Source organism: Ornithodoros turicata, chromosome 3 (assembly GCF_037126465.1).
Source record: "Ornithodoros turicata isolate Travis chromosome 3, ASM3712646v1, whole genome shotgun sequence".
NCBI classification, from domain to species: Eukaryota; Metazoa; Arthropoda; class Arachnida; order Ixodida; family Argasidae; genus Ornithodoros; species Ornithodoros turicata.
In genome coordinates, this window is record NC_088203.1 from 31,698,829 (window position 1) to 31,719,830 (window position 21,002).

Here is a 21,002-nt window from a genome sequence, read left to right on the forward strand (position 1 = left end):
ACTTTATAATGCATGCTGGCTATGTGAGGGAACATAAATATTGCACCGCCTTCAGATACATTCGGCAACGAGACGCCTACGGTAAAGTGTTACCTATACATATACACTCCTAAAACAAAGCTTCACCACATAGCACGCTAAAGGCCAACCATTGTACAAAGTGATACGTCGATCACTCTTGATTCCGCATAAGTGTCACAAAAAAGCGTACTCCTCCCGTTTTCAACAAATCAGCGGAGAGAACGGTGTCTCTCGGGCTGAAGGTTGGCTAGGAACGTGCTACGCGGTGAAGTTGCAGAATTGCGGAGAAGAGTGCAGGGTAGTGGGAAAGTAGTGCCATAGTATTTACGCTATTTTTAATTGGTGCCAGTAGAGGTATCGCGTTAGTTTTTCAAATTTGTAGCGACGCTTATATTTCGCTACTTTGTGTGAAATAGCGTGTAGCGATACTCCGTTACTTTGATTTGGTAGCGGTTACAACACTGGTATGCAGAAATCACGCGAAACGCATGCTGGCGTCTACCGGCGAGCGGCGGACCACCGGTAACCGAGAAAAAGTTTTAGCGTCAACACTGTCTTGCTCTGCCGTTGTGGGTGTATTTTTGCCCAATGGCCCGCAACAAAAGACTTCCTTCGAATTCGCGCATATTTATGAACGCACTGGTGTGAGCCTGAAATTGGAGGAACATTAGCAGGTCCGGTTTTCCATTTACTCTGCGATTGCTGCAGATGATGCAGGAAAAAATGGCCACTGAATGTTCCTGAGTAGGGTAAGGTGGGGCGAGATGACACAAAAATTTGCAAGTTATTATGAAATTTTTATTTTTCGTGAAAAAATCCAAGCCACAGACACATTGTAGGGTCTACAGCGTCTGACCTGTAAATGCTGAACGGTCGTAGTCGGTATAAACTAAACACGGAACAAGGAATTCAAAAATGCGGATTGTCTCATCTTGCCCCAAGCCACGGGGCAAGACCAGACATCGCATGGGGCAAGACGAGACACTGGAATGAACTATAAAAATCAGCTTTTGCAAATCTAGCAGACAAAGTAAAGATCGTGGGCCCCTATACACAACCACCTCGAGACTGCCGCCCACATGATTTGCAATAAAATCATACAGGACCTTTTTGTTTCGTTCTCTGGAATTTCAGCGACTGAGAAAGTAAACAACGGTGCAGAATCAAATCCTGTCTGGGTATTCGACTATGACGAGACAAGACACACAATGCAATTCGGTGAGTTTAGAAATTACACCAAGTGTGTGCATCAACTGGTATTGATGATATGATATGGTGATATGTCAACTGGTATTACTGCTGTCGCTTCTCATTCCCTCTTTCTCACAACTCTTTTAATTCGAATTACAGAGACTGAGACGCCATTAAAGAACCACTCTGCTGATTTTCACGAGATAGCAACGTCAGAGCAGATAAGAACAACGACATCATCGGTTCCTAGTAGGACCGTAGGAACTACGACGACAGGTTTGGCAGGTACTACTACGGATGCGAGGACTATTCAAACTACATCTACAACTATAACTACTGTTACAAAACGAGCATCGAAGCCAGGTAAGCTTTCATCTGGGTTGTGTGAACGAGTGGCCATTTCTGCGCTTAAAAAATCAGTCCATGCACTAATACGTCTCCTCCAAGTACCAAGGGTAAAGGCAGAAACATTCCTCTTGTCCTGACCTTCTGCAAGTGGACCGACGGTATCATGTTCCCCGCTAACACTGTTATGTCCTTGCGTGTATCGCAGCGGAAAAACATTGCTTTTCAGAGATACATCCCCAGGGCCGTAATAGAATACGCCATTATAGAACGGGTATACCGTCAAATATGAGTCAACGAAAACGCCAAGGGTTAGTCAAATCATAAACTTCGATAGCGATTACAAGAACCTAGAACCGATGGCAGTTATTTTTTCTGACATCACTGACAGATCACTCTCATCGTCAGTAATGCTGTGATGTTTTAATTTGATTTCTAGCATAAGATGGAATGGTTGTGCTTAGCAGAAAATTATGCAGATGCAGAATCTCGAAACATAAGGAGAGGTGTAGAATAATTAGAAGTTTGTCCCATATTTCGTGAGTGTGACTTTGTCTGCCTTCCGCGAAGAATAATACCCTTTGACTTGAAGGAGAGACTCCGAGAAATACAGGGTGTTCAAAATTAAGCTTTCACGATAAAAACAAAACAAAAAACACGAGTGGTAGAAGGAAGCCGCTTGTGCAGACGGGTTTTGCGGCAAGGCGGACACAAGGTGAAATGATGGTTGCCGCCCTTAAACTCGTAATTAACTAAAATCTGTTAATTATCTTTTTAATTATTGCAGTTAGCGGGCAAGTTTATATTGGAAATTTGAAGGCAGTCGCGTTCCAAGACTATTCCACTTTGTAGAATTTTCCTAGCTCACCCGTAGTCCAAGACATTCTCCTTCAAGTTTCCCACGGTTACACGGTTTCCGTGCAATTACGGATGCAGAACGAGAGCGCAAGGCGGCTGACCCCGCCCCTTTGTGACGCAGCTGTTTCGTATGGTGGTCATGTGGGACATGGGCGTGCAGCTTCAACTGAACCTGGTAACTCTTTCCCTTTCACTCCGATAACGAAGTGTGAGAACGACCTTCCGGAACAATGCTCGCAACACTGATTGTGATACGCCCTATCATAGTGTCAAGATAATTTTTGTCACGCTTTTGCTCAACTCACGAACATACTTTTCCGTCTGGTATTGCATTGCCTCTGCTATATTGATGAGCGACCGGAAAGATAGCGAGCAAGCACCGCTGTCAAATGGCTACTTCTTCCGGGTCGAGGTATATTCTACCGAAAAAATGGTAGACGTAGTTCTGGCAATTAGCTATGCAATTGTATGCATCTGGTCCATCCTAACTGTCGAGTTTCAACCAGACCAACATTCGTGACCATCTTTAACCGCTTCCGGACAACAGGTTCTGTGCACCAACGTAGAGAGGCCAAAAAATACGTTGTCGAGGAGGACTTCGAAATTGATGTCCTTGCATACGTCAATTTATTCCCAGAAGCCAGCGTCCGACAGATCTCTCAGGTTAGCGGACGTAGCGTCGGAACCGTGCTGAATGTCCTAAACAAACTCAAGTACCATTCCTATCATGTGAGCCTTCACCAGGAACTAAGTGAAGCAGACCCTCAGAGACGGCTGGACTTCAGCAATTGGGCCTTGATCAAAATTGATCAAGACAAGGAATTTGTGCAAAAAAATAATATAGACTGACGAAGCTCGGTTTTGTAGGACGTCGTCAACACTGTAAATACTCTCAATGCCCACTAGTGGTCTCAAGAAAACCCGCATTGGCTGCGGCGACACCACCACCAAGTTCGCTGGGGCGTAAATGTGTGGTGTGGCATACTTGGGAACAGAATAATAGGACCTTATTTTTTTGAAGACACCCTCAACGGAAAGAAGTACGTGCAAGAAACATTTGTTGATGTCGTCGACAGCTTCATTTCGGATCTCCTCCTCAACGACCTACGCCAAATTTTGGTTTCAGCATGACTGAGCACCATCACATTCCTCCTCATTGGCCAGGAACTGGCTACATAATAATTTTCCAGGACAATACATCGGCCGCGATGGAGCGATGTTTTGGCCGCTGCGATCCCCTGACCTCTCTCCGCTGGACTTTTTTCTCTGGGGCTACGTGAAGGATCGCGTTTATGCAACTGAGCCCGCCGTCTTGGACGACATGAAGCAGAGAATAACCGCAGCCTGCAGGAGCGTCAGTCCAGAAATGCTACACAGAGTTGTGGATTCAACGCGAGATCGCCTTATGTGCTGTGTTGCCGCGGAAGGGAAACACTTCGAACACTTTTAAATCGTTCTCCTTCTTGTTCCTTGAGATGTTCTATGTGCAACTAAGTGAGATTTGTGTTTGAGCGCCATGAATGGCAGGTCACCGTCCTCGTCTCTTGTTAAATGTACTCTTCGCTGACTTGAGAACAAGGACAATATTGAAAGTATCGGTTCCTTCTTTCGCATTTCCCGAGCGCGGCACCAAGCCAGGTCATTCTTTCATTCTGCTCAATATGGCAGAGGTAGTCGCGATACCAAGCAGACGGTGTCGAAGGGGACGTTCGCTTGTTGAACAAAAGCCTGACAAAAATTATCTTGACACTATGATAGGGCGTATCATAATCAGTGGTACGAGCGTTGTTCCGGAAGGTCGTTCTCACACTTCGTTATCAGAGTGAAAGGGAAAGAGTTATCAGGTTCACTTGAAGCTGCACGCCCATGTCCCACCTGACCACCATACGCAACGGCTGCGTCACAAAGGGGCGGGGTCAGCCGCCTTGCGCTCTCGTTCTGCATCCGTAATTAGACGGTTTCGGTGGAAAATTTGAAGGCGAATATCTTGGACTACGGGTGAGCTAGGAAAATTCTACAAAGTGGAATAGTCTTGGAACGCGACTGCCTCCAAATTTCCAATATAAACTTTCCCGCTAACTGCAATAATTAAAAAGTTAATTAACAGATTTTAGTTAATTAGAGTTTAAGGGCGGCAACTATCATTTCACCTTGTATCCGCCTGGCCGCAAAACTCGCCTGCACAAGCGGCTTCCTTCTACCACTCGTGCTTTGTTTTTTAAGTCGTGAAAGCTTAATTTTGAACACCCTATAACCGTGTATGTGTTGCTCAAACGTTTACGCAAGAGCGGCTGGGAAGTTGTACCGGCATCACTATGGTTACCAGAGAGAAAGTTCCATATATTTTTTTTGGTGGGGGAAAAATTTATTCATGGGTGGCCTAGGCTCACTTCCAAATGTTGATGTACAGGCGGGAGGACGTGACTGGTGACAGATATCTACAAATGGTATGTGGTATGATGAGTGGTATGTACAATGATGCTCACAATAACGTTCACGGCCGGAAGTCGCGGAAAAAAACAACGCCTCCCCAAGTGTCAAGGTAGGACAGTCCTCCCCACCGTGCACCGAAGCGCTCTTCAACACTCGACGTCAACTCCTCTTGGAGCACTGCCACAAGGAGACATCTGGCACGCTGTTCAAACGGCAGAATGGGGACATTGCGAAGATTTCGCGCGACAGCGCAGCACCTCGCCGCCCACAGCACCGTGGCTCCGCAGGGGGTCAGAAGCATGCGGATACGGCCATCCGCCGAACGAAGATGTGGCGTCAGGACCACTAAGAAGGGACGACTGAGTCCGAAGAAGGTCGATATAGGCGCCGACTGCGGGGGGGGGGGGGGGGGGCGCGGGGGCCCTTGCCCCCCCGGAACATGAACTAGGGGGGGCGCCGCCTCCCCCGGGAAGTCCCGCTAAGAGGCTAACACCAAACTTTGGGGCTCGGCGCGCCCGGGTCAAAAGAGCGAAGAGGCACCAACCCAAAAATGCATCTTGCAATTTGTAAAATATGTATCCGCCCACCATACTCATTATCATAGTAGAAGGTGAGGCGAAGAAACACAGAGCGTTTCAAAGCGTCGAGGTTAGTGTAGTTTCCCTTTCTTTTATTAATAACGCGTCCTGGAGTAGCCAGTCCCGAGTGGCTCGAGACTACCATCGCCATTTTTTTCTTTTAAAATCAATCAAACACAGAGGATGACACAACACATAGCCTGAATTTCGCCCAAAGCAATCAGATCAATGAAACGAAGCAGTCGAAAAGGTACCAGCAACGGCCAGTGAGGTGTAACGGTAGGATCTTCGGAACGCATATTCGTTGGGAGCGGGTTCAACTCCCGCTGCTCCATTTCATTGACCATGTTCATTATATTGCGCACATTTCGGGTCAAACACCGAGGATTCAATACATTTTGTTCTTTTTGCACTCAGTTTTCAAAGGCGTAATGCCTTCAGGGCCCGCTTGCACGAAACAATCCTCGGTACGATCCTCAATGGTCACCTTCCTCAAGCATTTCGTTACTCAACTGAGGAATTTATGGGTTGCAGCAGAAAGTGGCTTGCACGAACACTTTGAGAGACGTCCTAATTTGAGTGGATTGTGGCTAGGAACTTCCGGCAGGCTGGTATTGGTGGAACGAACATCAGAAGCTCCTCCCCGGAAAACACCACGTCATTTTGCGTTTAGACCAACCAGTGATCGCGCTGAACGGGACTGTCGTCTGCTTTTGCTATCGCTCCATGTAATTTTAGAAATGCACAATAGCGAGCGATTGTTTTATTTTCACTGTTATGCATGTATAAGATGCTGTTGCTTGTATTTTTTTTGCAATAGACGAGCCTCATATTACATACTGTCTCTTCCCTGTGACGGATAATTTATCCCAAATGTGATCGCCGCCGCCGATATTCATCAGTTGCGGCGATTAGCTGGCCTCGCACCAAGAATGGGAATATTGAAAAAGAAAGAAAAACGTTTGACATTAGCGACGATACCAAGAAATAACTTTTCCACAAATACTGCTGAGAAATACGTTACCCACAATATGACCTGAGACATTTGATCAAATACATGAAATGCGCGCTTTTAGTAAGCAGACGATCACGCAGTATTTCCGCGCTTTTGATTTGTTTGAAATGGAAAGTGCTCCAGCAAAAAAGCGCCGGGCTTCTACGTGGAGCGATGAAGAAAGACTGGAGTTCCTCCAAGAGGTGATGGACAGGAGGACTGTCATCAGGGGAAAGTTCAGTCCATCGCTAACCAAAAAAGATAAAAAGGCGGCGTGGCAACAAATTGCGGATGTGCTCAATGCGCGGCACCCAACTACTCTACGAACTGTTGCAGAGCTGAAAAAACAGTGGGACAACCTGTGCACAAGGCACAGAACTATTTTCTCTGAGTTCAGAAGGCAGTCACTCCAAACTGGTAAGTAGCAATGAGGCTTTATTACATACATTAGTTTTATATTGGGTTCTCTTATGTACGTGTTCCTATTTTGCAATGGAAGTGAAATAAAGACATACACACAGTACTACATCATAGTGAACCTGTACGAGGAGCATGACCTCCACCACTGACGTTATGAAATGCATCAAGAACTTCGCATAACACAGCAGAAGCCACACAGTGGCGTACGTACAATTGAATGATAAGAATGGAAGAAAAGCAATGAGAATGGAACCCGATTTGCTGGCTTCCTTGGAGCATCCTCTTGTTTCGCACTCAAGTGCTTTGGTGACAGCTTTACAATATATTCATGCCAAAACATATTTAGAGTCATTTGACATGTCAATAACATCCCACAACATAAGGTACACTACATATAGCTTTACACTTACAAAGGCACACTGCTGAGCACATGTGTTCACATTTGTTTTTGTGCTACAACGTTCTGGGCTTCTGATTACAGGTCGAGGAGGCAATGTCTCGCAGCCCTCTGCAATCACACAGGCTGTGATCGACATTATTGGTGAAGATTCCCCCAGTATCACTGGGGTTGAAGGAGGTATGGACACCCGTGGGTAAGTAATACAGGTATTATGTAACTAATAAGGCTGCCACGTGAACAATTTCCAACAAGGCACGTCTCACATTGCGTTCGACTGTAATATGTAGTCTAGGGGAACACAAACACTACTGACAAGGTGGAGCTGGTGCAAAAGAGCACGACATGTTGGGATAAAAGATTTTTCATAGGTCAGGACAGCACCTGTTTGGCTTACTAATGTACAATGAGGCACTGCATACTGCATGTACAATGTGTAGCACATTGGAAGTGGGGGATAAGGGAATCATTATATGTTATCTGTAAAATGGTTATTCGAAGGGGTCGTTTCATAATACACGGCACTTGGTGTCACATCCCTTGCTGTGGAACTTGAAATGCACCCTCACACTGATGCAAACAATAACGTTCTACAGGCAGGCAGACACACAGGTAGACATACAATGCTATTGTTTACGAAGTGCTACAACCCCATTGAGCACGTTGTGCTACAAGAGCACCTGTGGTGTATTCAATAAACTATCTACAAGACATATAGACACAACAACAAACAACAATACAGCAATTAACTAATATGAAGAGCAAAATGTTGGGGCAACCCAAAAATATTATAACAATCCAAACATAACTATGCATATTAAACATTGCACACTGTCCTTTGTGACATAAGAAATGAACCACAGTTGAAGCAAACTGCTCAAAACAAATCCCGAACAAAACGTGGAATGAGGAAGCACATATATGCACGCACAAAACACACAAAACTGGGTCTCTTGTAAAGTCAAACATACAACTTATAAACAGAGTGCTAAGGAACAAGGAAATCGCTGTACATTTCACCAAACCAACTCATCCGTGTTCTTTCTACAACAGCGCTGCCATTATCGAGGACGTCATTGCAAGTCTGCCAGGGCCGTCCACCAGTGATGACCACGATTATGCTACTGTGGTCCAGGATGTTGTGCCTGTAGTTGGGCTGCGTGAAGATGATAACTTTGTCGTGACTTGCGAGGTGGGTGGCACAAGGGGTAGTGCCTCTTCACAGCCGTTTGCCGGTGCTGGGAACGGTGCAGAGGAGCAGCCGGCACGAAGCAGTACGAATGCGCGTTCCTAGCGAGCCAGGAGGGACTCTAGAGAAAACATAGAGCGCAGTTACTCGGGTCTCCTTCACAAGGACACTGAGACGGCTACAATGGAGCAACGGCTCATTGAGGTCCGCCAGAGAGTTGCTCTCGAGGAGCTTGAGCTATGTCATCTCAGGCAGGAAACAGAGCGTCTCAGGCAGCAGACTGAACTGCTGAGACACAACACAGAGAGACTGCTGCAGACAAAACTGGAGCTGGAAGTGGAACGTCTCCAGCAGCAGCAATAGCACAAATGCGCACATTTTTCAGTTCTTATTTCTTATCTCGTTGTATTCATTCCCTTGTGACAATGCAGTTGAAGCGAGCTTAATTTGTTCATGACAGTACCCTCATAGTGCTTAATTTGTTTGTTGCTTTATTTGCACATATTTACAGGGGTTGCGACTCTTTCATAGATGTGGTTCATTATGGCATCATGTCTGTGTCGTACTCCACTCCAGAGTACTGAAGGAAGAAGCATTATTCTTCTACGTCTCGTACTTGGTGAGATACAAGACCTAGAACACACAGCTGGGATAATAGGGGAAGATGTGTCACAACCCCTTAAAGCTGTACTTGACCTTAGCCTGTGTTAACCTAAATTGTTTGTTAAAGACCTCCAATTCACGCTTAGTACTGTGTTGAGTGATATGTTCCAAAATGTCCACTTACGCTCATGTGAAATGCTGACGTACGATGGCATCTCTGTGCATGAAGCCATCCTGACGTCCTTCATAACTGGACACCAGCTGGGGGTCGTAATCGGGGTCGTGATCATTGTTGCTGTCTGCCTCCTGCACTTCACTGCCGAAATCTTTGGCTATGTTGTGAAGGACACAGCATGCCACGATGATAGGACAGGTATGCTTTGTTAGCACTCGCAGCTCACTGTGAAGGCAGTGGAACCTCCTTTTCAGCTGACCAATTGTCCTGCAATACATACAATAAGGAACAAATATGTACATTGTGCATCTTCCCCGCTGGCATGTGCTGCAGTTCCATCTAGTTTTGCAACGGTGTGCAATTTTGCGCTTACATTGCAGTTTCCATCCTGCATGGAAACATGCATGTATATAGCTCATCATATTATGTATGTACATAACTAACAGGGTAGAATGCCACGTTTTAAACTGAGTCATTCAATAAACTATTCTTGCTATGTTGTTGCTAAATATCGGTGATATCCTGAACCAACTTACCGCTCTACCAAAGCCCATGTTGTCGAGTGTGAAGCATTGTACTTCTCTTGTGCTCTGTTTCGGGGCTGGAGAAACGGTGTCATCAGCCAGCGTTTGCAGGGGTACCCGCTGTCATCAAGAAGAAGCCCAGTGTGGACTCCAGCTTCCAGCTCCCTCCCAATGGTGCTTTCACGCAGTATCCTAGAGTCATGGGTGGCACCGGGCCAGTTCGCAACCACGTCCAAGATCTTACAGTCAGCACCCGCAATGAGCTGAACATTTATGGAGTGGTAGTTCTTGCGGTTGACGAAAACTGTCTCGTGTGCTGACGGTGCCTGGATGCGGACATGGGTGCCGTCCACTGCTCCCACAACCCCAGGAAAACTGGCCAGCTGATAAAACTGGTGTTGGGCCCTTGCTATCTCCTCACCTCTTGGCCACCTAAAACATGATTTTAGGAGTCAGGGAAAACAGACAGAACACCAATAGGCCTATATGCTTACCGGACGAACTTTCCGACCCTCTTGCACAGCGCTGCAACGACGCGGTGCACTACACGACAGGCTGTTGCTTCGTGCACGTTGACCACGTCACCGGCTGTGATGAGAAAGTTCCCAGTAGCGAGGAACTGCAATGTCAGTAGCACTTGTAACGACGACGGGAGGGACAGGCTCCGACGGGTCGCAGGCTCGATGTCGAGAGCAACGAGGGACGTAATGAAAAATATTCCATCCCTCGTAAAGCGGAACCGCCGTTGCAGCTCACCGTCGTCTAGACACTCCAAAGGATTTTCACGGTCTCGGTAGACTCGCTGCCGTGACAACGAGAGCGCGAGAAACAGCCGATGACGGCGTCGCAGCGTCACAACACGATCCATGCGGTCCATGTTAGTGCTAGCGTAAAAGACGGTCGAAGCTGCGTTGAGAGTGCCAGTAGCTTCCTCAGCCCTTTCGGCGCCGCCGTCCTACCTTCCTCATGGCTACGATCCTCAACTTGTTTCGTGCAAGCCACTTTTCCGCTTGAGGACATCACAGAGGAAGGAAAGTGCCGAGGATTGTCCCGGAGTGTCCTCAAAGTGTTTCGTGCAAGCGGGCCCAGTTGTGCACATGTTCACTGTTTACGTTCTCTCTGTTTCTTCTTCTTCTTTTTTTTTTTCTGTTCTTCCTTTCGCTTATTTTTATACCAGTTCTGCATACATCATAGGATCCCGCCAGAGTGTGTGATTCTTCAGCTTTAGTTTTGTGTTCTTCATTTTTCTTTTCTTTCCTTCTTTCTGTTTTCTTATTTTCTTTGCCTCTTTTGACTTCCCCCTTTCACTCTTTTTTTGAATAACAAGCCGCCATCCATCTGGCTTACCTTTCCTTTTTTTTCTTAATAAACATATCCGCCCCCCCCCCCCACGCCCTCCAGAGTACTTACTTCGCGGTGCGCCCTTGCCCCCTCCGGGAAAATGAAAACTCTCCGCCTCTGGGTCGGGATGAGAATGAAGGTTAATTCCGCGCTCTCGCGGTTGTCGAGCGGATGACGATACCGATGAGAATGCAGAGGATGAAGACGATGCGCTAGAGAAGACCGGTCTGAGCGGCACGGAAGTCCACCGGGCACCGGACGCGAGTTGCCCTGCGGAGAACTTGCCAGAAGGCTTTGGCAACGCGGCAGTCATAGAGGACATGGTCGTTAGACTCCGGAAGGCGGCAAAAGGGACAAGTGGAAAATGCAACAATACCCCCAAGCAAATCCCACACGCCAAGCAAAATCCCACTGCGTGTCTTCGAGTGCGCCGGGGAGCCAGGATGGCACAAAGGACGACCAGCGGATTGCCGCGGCGTGAGCTGCACGGCGGGAAGACTGGGAAGTCCTTGTTGCACGGGACATTTGTGTAGCAAGTGTCAACTGTGGCGACGATGCAGGGTCGATGGCAGGCACGTAGCTGCACACTTGCAGAGGGAAACAGACGACTGCGGCGTGGAACCGACTGGGAGCCTCTGCACTGGGGCCACTGTTCAAGGGGCTATCGGGGGCGAGATGGCGTCGGAGAGGGCCAAGCCAAAACTGAGAGAGCGCTTTTGCAGGGGTAAACTCTGAACGCAGAATCCGCATCGTCGTACGCAAAGCGAAGGAGCGACAGGCAATGGCGATGTCGGGCAGCCCCCACCCACGTTCGCTGGGAGGCAACCGTAGCATTTCCTGGGGGAGCAAAGCCGTTTTCGGCTGCCAGAAGAAACCCAGCACCGACGTATTAATCCTGACCGCCACTGACTGGCAGAAGGGCACTGGAAGGGGCAGAAGAACGTGTGCGAGGAACCAGAGATGAGCCAGGAACACACATCGTATGAGATACGCTCGCTCCCGATACGAGAAGCTGTACTGCTGCGTGCGGTGACATGCATCCTCAATTCTCTGCGCAGCGTTCGACCAGTTGAGGGTGCTGGGCCGGCTTGGTCCGGCTTGGTCGAAGAAAACTCCAAGCACTCGCAGGCTTGAGCACCGCCGTAACGGCAGATCTGCTGGGACGGGAAAGGCGCCAAGAGGGAGTATCTTAGATTTTTCCAAGTTGAGTCTGCCTCCGGACACCGCAGCATAATCATCATAAATACGCAGTGCAGACGACAGGGAATGTGGGTCACTGATGAAGAGGGTAACGTCGTCAGCGTATGCGGTGACTTTCCAGGTGCCGGAGCCCGGGAGGGGAAGACCAACCACGTAGCGGGACGCCTCGACACTCTGCAGGGACGGGTCCAAAGCCAGGACGTAAAGAGCATAGAATGCACAGAATGCTAAAGTGGTTCACATCACATCATCTCATTGTTGTTCTTTTTCTCATCATGTCTGTTTTCTCATCATTGTTCCGTGATGGGACCTAAACTGGACTCATCCGAACGTATATGGTGAGAGAGAATGTGCTTCCTTTCAGCTCTCAAGCCAAATCCCCTCATCTGTACGGCGGCTTACATTGGCTACGGCGACAAGTTTAGGGTTCGTGGAATCGTCGTCAACCCACCGGATGGCCTATGTGACATCTTGGTCTGTGACGAGTGTGTCGGCGTCGAGACCAATGAACTAAAAAATTACGCTTCTCGTGCAAGACAGACCGGATGTGGAGTCAGCTTTAGCCGCCAGTGAGTACAGTACCACGGTCCTGTTTGCAAATAATACCCGCGCAAGGGTATAAGACTGGTGACGTAAGACCAATGCCTCCTACAGTTCACGTATATCACGTTGAACCAAAGGAACCTCAACTGGGTTGACTTACGGTTTCCCGTGCGTGTCGTTTCGCGACGGTACGTCTAACAATAACTGTTAGCGGTCCATACGAAATGACATTGAAACGTCATTAAAATTGAAAAGTGGTACGAAATCGGTATACGGGTAGTTTTCTTTTCCCGGAGGCTCAACGTCCACAAAAACATCACCGAGCCTCCGGAGAAGAACCGCTCGCCTTGCATTTTCCGATGTATAGATGCCTGAACAGCATGAAGTTCAACGATAATGGGTCATTAAATAAGTTAGAAAATTTAATGGACCCCTTCGCTGAAACGCCTCGAAAAACGAGGTTGGCAGTTTCCACCGTCATGTAGCAATAGCTTCGACATGAATTCGTACCTGCTCGTACCTGCTGCTGACTTTATTTTGAGGTACTTTCGTACGAGTTGTTTCCTTATACTCTAGCATTGTGACCGATCACTTAAAACACGTTCGATATACACTTCCCTCTCCACCTCAGATGTACCTTTTGTGTTGATGCACTGGCTAATTCAAATGATTTATCGGTTATGTCACTTTTGTATTCCTCTTGTGTTTACGGAGCACAGAATCACGAAGCTCACAGGATTTGATGAGCGCGAATTGTGCTCTGACAGGGGCACTTACCTGTAGAATTCCAAGTTCCTCGAACGAGCTTTCAACCGGCTATGCCATTATATCCATTCAACCGGCTACTCTCAACCAACGGTTAAATTATTATTTTGACCTGCGTAGGTAGACAGTGTTTCTGGAAAGAGCGCGGGAGAACAGTGTGGGGTCTGTAACATTCCACGTGACATTTTGGGCCACTTCAACAAACTTTGTCTACTTAACGAAAGGAAACAACTCAGGGAAAAGAGGTGCTGACGCCAGGAATCGAACCTGGGTCTTCTGATTTCCGGTCAGATATGCTAACCGCTACACCACACCAGCACGCCGTTTCCCTTGAGCCATTGAGTGCCTCAAGTACGGGGGGGACGGACAACCAACCACGCTATTCCCATTCTCTCTTACATCTTTCTCACTCACTCTCTCATTCAGACACGAGGCAGGGCGAGGCTCTTTTCCCTGAGTTGTTTCCTTTCGTTAATTTCTGGGCGTTTGAGGCTTACTTGTCTGTGTCGTCCCTAATTGTTGGTCTGCCTCGGCCAAATCTCGTTGTTTTTGTCTACTTATTTTGCGTGGGGTCTGTTTGACGTCGGAAGCGTTGCACCATAGTGGCATGGCGACGTTTCAGTTTGTCACTCAATGGCATTCAGACAACAGGAATAGGAAGAATGTTAAAATGGAGGGTAAAAGGAGGAGAGATCAAGAACGGCAACTGTAAAACTTCTAGCAGGAACCTCCACGACAAAGTAAACATTTCAAAGCTTCCCCCATCACCTTTCAAGATATTTCGCTGATACGTTACTCTCCCTACTTCTGCTGTTTACATCTAATTCATTGGTATTGTGTTGAAGGATACCATTCGATGACCCAGACAACGAACACCTAGAGTCCGGTCAATACTCTATCTGCAAGGAGCACCATTACCTGTCTCGATACATCGCTGTCCTTTGGCCGCGCCGCAGATCCGTCAGCTTTGCTCAGCTCGCGCTTCCCACAGGCAGACCGAGCACATGTGCCATTATAACAAGGGAGAAGAAACTGCATGAGCATATATGCAGCCACAATCGGATTTTACGTGGTTAACGTCACAGCAGTTAAGTCACCATTTACACAAGCACGTGGGAATACGTATTGAACAAATATACACACTTTGCCAACAGTTACGTTTTACATATACTGCGAATGCACTTTCGGGACATGGACAATGGGTTTTGACGAGAGCCGTTTAGAAAATTAGTAAATAGGCCGCGCTTTGTGTGCCGTATGACCTTGTGCATCGACAAGAGCGAAGGTCTTTGATATTGACATGCATGAGCCTTCAAATTAAACATGTCCAGAACATTTGGTAGTGACACTCTTGGTGCAGTTTGATAGGAACACAACAGCCTATATTTGTACACCCGTCATATATTTGCATTATATCAACCTTCATGGGGGGTCCTGCAGTAGCAGCGTTGAATGGAATGTGTTCAAGATGCGGTTCTATTTCCTCTAAAGTATATATAACTTATCTAAGTTATGACATAGTTGTGGTGCGACACATACAGTAGTTGAAGTGACGCCCACTGTTTTTACGTTGTTGACCGTGCTTATAATAGCATTATTGCTCAATGTTTTCTGTAGCCTCCGCCAGCTTGTTTTGAATGGTAAAGAAAATAGTTATTGCTTTTGTTTTATTTGTTTAAGCAGTTGAAGTGACACAGAAGGGCACATAACAAAACCAAAATGTGTTTGCTTTCCCTTTTCCAGAGATGTAAACAAGTCAAACGTGGCTTGGATGACTGGGATGCTGCGTAATCTATGGAACAGCAATATTGCCTTCTACGGTATTCTGGACGGTGCTGATACTAGCAACACCCCTGAAGAAGCAGCAGAGATAGTAGAATTTTTAAAGGTAGCGTTATCTTTTTGGGGCTACACCCTAGAAACAATACTTCACCTCAAAACACCTAGCGGTGATCGGGTATGATATAATCATCTTATGCGTCGTGAAATAATTTACTATCACGTGGTACTTGTCTATAAATTCGGAGCGGGCTCACTATGCTTGTTTGCTCGGGCGTCTATGGGCGCTGTGATCAGCTAGAGCTGGGGAGACTTGAATCTTGGCAATTTATTCGGATTAACAACGTGCCGAGATGAGAGCTCAGCACTGTATGTGTCATTAGCAGAATAAAAAGGTAAATAAAAGTAAAAATAACTAAATAAAATAAAATCACAAAAATTCGAGATGGTTATACCTACAGACAACCGCCATTGCAGTTGACCTTACCGTCCCCTTAACCAGCCTGTAGCGTGTCACCCAGCTACACGCGTCCTCCGGTTACTTTGGAATTGGTGCTTTCGAAAAGCGAACGTGTTACTGGAGCGGCTAACGTGCACTAAACTGCCGTGTTATGGCGTGCACTTTAACGTACTGCACTTTAACGTAACAGTTCTTATATGCCTGTTTGAGATGACAATGAAACAAGAGAAGAGATAATGACATAGAGATGGTATCACAGTTACGCATGTTGACCCACCGCTATACACCGCTGCATTCATGGTTATATTTATAGGAATTGCAAAAGCAGTCTCACTCGTTCGCGGTTCCTGTGTATGCGTTCGCTGCTGTGACAGTCTTCCCGAGGTCGCCAGCGAACCGAAAGCGGATGCTAATTAACCACGTGCGGGAGCTGTTGAGGTAACATGCATTCTTTATGATGAAAGATATCTCTTATCCATTCTTTGTTTTGTTTGCGTTTGCGCTCCTTGACATTTCTTTCGATAAGAGGTCCATCTTTGCAGTACGGCGGATATCGATATCCTGGTATACCAGACATCGTACCGTAAAGGCTTGGAAGATGATGAATGCGTGGCTACTGGTCCTGCACCCTGGGAGTTGCCGTATGCGCGGCGTCAACCATCCTTTGTAAGTGAAGCACGCGGTGTTAGATTGAAAATCAAAACTGCCAAACTGGTGAGAGGGTCTGTGTATTCAGAATGACACGCGATTGGATTTTGACATTGATTTGATTCATTGCTTATTTGTTTAACAAATACATATGAGATATGCACACTGTATGCCTGATTTTGATAGCATGTGATGGGTTTAGAAAAACGAGCAGGTCAAGCTTAGTGGTATGAAGCAGCGAACGGAAGGCGACGCCTTCCATGATCAAGGGATGGCAGCCCCCTTGTGGTAACGCTTCCTCGAGCGAGTCCCCTGCCAGAGGAAGATAACGTGACGCCGCCCAGCATTGTTGCCTGCTTCAATACCTGCATTCTCCCTTGCGTTTTGAAGGAAAGGAAAGAGATGTCCCATGTATAGTTGCCGTTTCGGTCGTGTGGCGAAGTTCTTTCCACAAGCACTCACGCCCCATATTGAGCCGATCGTTATGGCGTCGGTTGCAACGGGATCGGAGCGAGTACGCTTCCGAAAAAGGTTATATCCTTCAAAAACACGAGCAGGTCAAATGAAGCAGCGCCGGGAAAAGATACCGGATGATGTCAGCAGTGGCACTGTGTTGCTTTCAGCATCCTCTCGCATCACAGAGGCGAAGCGCTCACTTCGTACTAAATTCCTTTGTATAAAATCTACGCAGTTTTAGAACGAGATATTTCGTACACATGTTCCTGACATCCTAAAGGTTACGGATATACAACAAGCTTTGTGGTGATTTTGTTGCGGAGTCCCACTTACCTCACCAGGAAACGTTTGTATGTGGCAGGTACGGTTATGTCCGTGACCGCTTCACAGACTGTGCTTGGTCAAGTTTCTCCCCCAATAACAGCTTAGATATTAAATGTTATGTATTGGGATGTTTATGTGTCGGGTTCTTTGTTATCGCATGGGTTATGTAAGCGCGGTCCGAAGACGACGACGATGGGCGCGCGACAAAGAGAATAGTGCGCTGGCCATGCCGGTACTGTCTGTACGCAGGGGACTACTAATAAAAGGTAATCCAGGTACATCGGTGTTCGCTTATGCTTATAAGCCATCAGGAACTCACGGAAACTCGGATCTAACATTAAATAAACGAGATTTAAAAATTCGCATTCTCGCTGCAGCTAAGGAAGCGCCAGCGATAGTAACCCCATGATGACATAAGCCAGCGCACGAATGGCAGCACAGCGTACGCTCTAAGAAAAAAAAAGTGTGAAAAGGTGGTAACTTCTATAGTTACCACCTAAGTCAACAAAGCGCCTGATGGAAGGTGTAAAAGGGTGGCAACCTTGCCTGTTACCGCTTCTTTGCAGGTGCAGTACAAAATGTGTGTAGGAGCGGTTATTACAGTCACAGAAGCAATCCACTTCCAGGGAGTGTTGCTTTCCTACACTGTTAGAAAGATTTATACCTTTTTGGGTATAAATCGCCCGTGCAATAACTCGTACCTTTTAGGGTATAAATTTATACCCTCAGGAAAGGTATATACAGTTTATGCCCTAGTGGAGGTATAGAATTTATACCTTTTCGCCATATAAACTGTACCTCATCGGAGGTATATTCTAATCCAGTTTGCGACAAATTTTTAGGAGAGTGAGTTGAATTCATATTTGATGAGAAGAAAAACTTTTTTTTTGCTTTTTCACACAGGCAAACTATTTGAGAGCAACGCTCGAGTACGCCATACGAATTCCCCATATAAAAAGAAATGTAAAATAAAATAAAAAAGAGAAGGTTCAAAGAGGAATACCCGTTCCGCGAGTTTGGCAGTTTGGATCGACCAAACCTAGACATCGATATCTGAAGGACAACAGATACTGATATACGGCTGGCGACTTGGCAAACTGTAGAGCATCCTTCGCTGGCAGGCACATATACGGGTGAGAACGGCAAGACTTAATTATTGCAGTATACATATAACGCGATCATAAACTCAACCTGTAGATTGTAGATGCAGCTCTAACGAAGTATGTGTTTCTTAAACAAATTACTGTTCATCTTAAATGACACCGCTTCAACAAAAGAAAATTATGCGATTCAACACATGGTGCAAGTAAAGGTATAAAAACGATGAAGGTATAAACAGCCTGCAGTTATACCTTAGGAGGTATAGCTTCGGTTGTCTATGCTATACACAAGGTATAAACACGTGATGATCAGGTATAAATATGTTACGTTATCCCTGCTTCATACCTCTTTTATACCCTTGTGCATGGTTGGAGGTATAAATTGGCACTTTGTACCTTTTCCATACCCTCCATGGGTATATATCTGCAACAGAAGGTATAAAAAAGGTACAATAGCCCATTATTAACAGTGTCATATTAACAGTGTAGCACTGACAGTGCAATGGACATTGAGCACATTGTGCACAGCGAATATAACTGCAACTAAAATTTGTTGTGCCGAGTGCGTCGAGGTAGCAGGTAGAGCTTTACAACCTTTTAGGCACAACATATGCGACGAGTATTACCAGTGTTGTGTTTTTAGGGCTTTTAGTAGAACGCGAGTAAAACGGCACTACAGTTTCAGAAAGAACCGCGACGGATGCGACAGTCTAAGCTTAGTATTGCACATTTAGCTTCCTTCCAACTGATTCATCTTTTGTCACATTTTCGCATTCAGTTTGACACCCAGTCGATCCGAAAGCGTATCCAACTTCCTCCTGGAAAAGTCGAGGCCTTCGGTGTAACCCTCATGGGCATTCGGACAGTTCTACTTGGGATGCCGCGCAACGACTCAAGGCTGGCTCTCGGAAACAGAGAAGAATGTTTGGATTCCAAAAGAACGAGTGTCCCTAGATACGTAGGTACCTTCCTCGGGATGGGAATATGTATATTTTCGCTTAGACGTCGGTATGGACCGCTCTTATAGTCTTGAAACGAACCGATTGTGTCGTCCTATACTGTGATCCGTGATACCTGATCGCTTGTGTAATCTGCTTCCAGTTGTGCTCATCTGACTCCTCCTCTGATGACGAAAGGTTTTTGCGAAGTGGGCAACAGATCCATGAGATATTCATATCGTTCCTCAACCGTTCCTTATCAATGCTCGTCTACGACACCAGCGTGTCTCTTCAAGTTAAGGTGACTGTTTCTTGCCAGTGTACGGGAGATGAGAAGGGTGCAACGTTGCCTGAGAGTTTGGGGGAAGGTGTGGCCTGCCAGCTGAAAACTGTATGTGTAATCTTACTCGCACCGGAAAGCGAAGTGGGAGAGGTGAAAGAGATAGAGGGGACTGAAGTGGAACGGGAGAGTGACAACCTTCTTGCTCTGAGACTTATGTAGTCCCGCAGAGCTACGCATTACGAAAACCTTGCGAGCTACAGTCAAATACTTCCTGTACTACGCTATGCTCAGCGTAACTCTGCATGAGTGCATGTCTGACCAACTGGTCCACGTGGTACATTCGTACAGCGGTGACTACTATGCTGGAATGCGATGTCCAGAGCTGTTACTCACCGGTTCTCGAGGGTGGCTGCCTCAACGCCTTCGATGTTCACTGGCGGGACTGCAGTCGGACGAACGACCAATTCGTCACCATATTCCATCCTTCATCAAACCATAGCCTCCTATATACTTGGAGTACATAGGAGGCTATGATCAAACTGTCTGCAATATTCGTACCCTCTTTCCTGTGACATCGTTTGTTGCTCATACTGTGCCTGTCATCTTTGCAAAGTCTCATATTCTTTGACGTATTCCTTCACAAGAAAGTACTATGCATTGCTGCTGCACTGCTACAGACATACCGCTCGCTGCCATAGTATAGCTGCCGCTGCTGCATGTGCAGTGCTGTACGTACCGTTGACCTTCGTCTTCGGAAAGCACTCAATCCTTTTTCTCGAGCGAAAGTCTCGGTGAACCTTGAACAACGCTTGTAATCCATTATACGAAAATGACCCGCATTCAAAATTCGGAATACCCACACAATAGTGCAAAATCGTAAAAATCGCAGAATCGTTCAAAAAGTTCCTAATAATGTTCTAGCGTGCGGCTCATTGTGTTTCTCTTTTCATTTGCAGATGTGCCTAGCCAGAAAGCAATACGGGTTTGTAGGAGGCTGGGTGGTGCACGATGTGCAATGGGGCTTCCCCATTGAGTGTGCCGGGCATCAAGAATATGATGGTCTCCTCCAACGCGTGCACTCCATGAGACAATTGTTGGATCAAAAGCAGTTCAGCAACAGCTGCCCTGTGTACAGAGATTACAACGAACCACCGATACCACTATAAAATATAAGTACAATGCTGAAACAAGTCATTCGTTCACATCTGGCTTCCAACTCGAAGCTATTTGATCGCGTTCGACAAACTTTGTATGGTAACGGTATGGTAACCGGAAACATCGCACGAACGTGTTTGAGGGGTGCTGAGAAGCGATGCCTCCTAATATTTCGTTTTAATTAGCTATCGTGTTTCTATTCATGAGACCACTGCATCTGCACCGTGTTTCCGAAGGTCTTGTCGTACCAGTGCTCGCTCAAAGCCGTCTAGGCCTTGGTAT

The 21,002-nt window shown here is 46.6% G+C and overlaps 2 protein-coding genes and 1 non-coding gene across 3 annotated transcripts in view; 1 reads left to right on the forward strand and 2 right to left on the reverse strand.

Moving 5' to 3' along the window:
• The window catches only part of LOC135388384 (uncharacterized), a 31,355-nt gene extending 10,595 nt beyond the window's left edge, over nucleotides 1–20,760 (forward strand). Inside the window, exons 4-12 of the mRNA XM_064617936.1 lie at nucleotides 1,156–1,239; nucleotides 1,372–1,575; nucleotides 12,634–12,838; nucleotides 15,321–15,465; nucleotides 16,130–16,254; nucleotides 16,359–16,482; nucleotides 19,123–19,302; nucleotides 19,446–19,583; nucleotides 20,522–20,760. Coding sequence (XP_064474006.1) covers nucleotides 1,230–1,239; nucleotides 1,372–1,575; nucleotides 12,634–12,838; nucleotides 15,321–15,465; nucleotides 16,130–16,254; nucleotides 16,359–16,482; nucleotides 19,123–19,302; nucleotides 19,446–19,583; nucleotides 20,522–20,731 — 1,341 coding nt within the window. The 5' untranslated portion in view covers nucleotides 1,156–1,229 and the 3' untranslated portion in view covers nucleotides 20,732–20,760. The remainder of the gene's footprint in view (nucleotides 1–1,155; nucleotides 1,240–1,371; nucleotides 1,576–12,633; nucleotides 12,839–15,320; nucleotides 15,466–16,129; nucleotides 16,255–16,358; nucleotides 16,483–19,122; nucleotides 19,303–19,445; nucleotides 19,584–20,521) is intronic.
• On the reverse strand, nucleotides 9,216–10,368 carry LOC135387657 (putative nuclease HARBI1; the record flags this gene model as incomplete). The annotated part of the gene is made up of 3 exons (XM_064616764.1): nucleotides 9,216–9,471; nucleotides 9,741–10,160; nucleotides 10,223–10,368. Coding segments are annotated over 3 exons (822 nt in total), but the record flags the coding sequence as incomplete, so codon positions are not given.
• On the reverse strand, nucleotides 13,824–13,895 carry Trnas-gga (transfer RNA serine (anticodon GGA)). Its single transcript has one exon. It is a non-coding gene; the product is annotated as a tRNA-Ser (tRNA).
• Nucleotides 20,761–21,002: the final 242 nt, after the last annotated feature.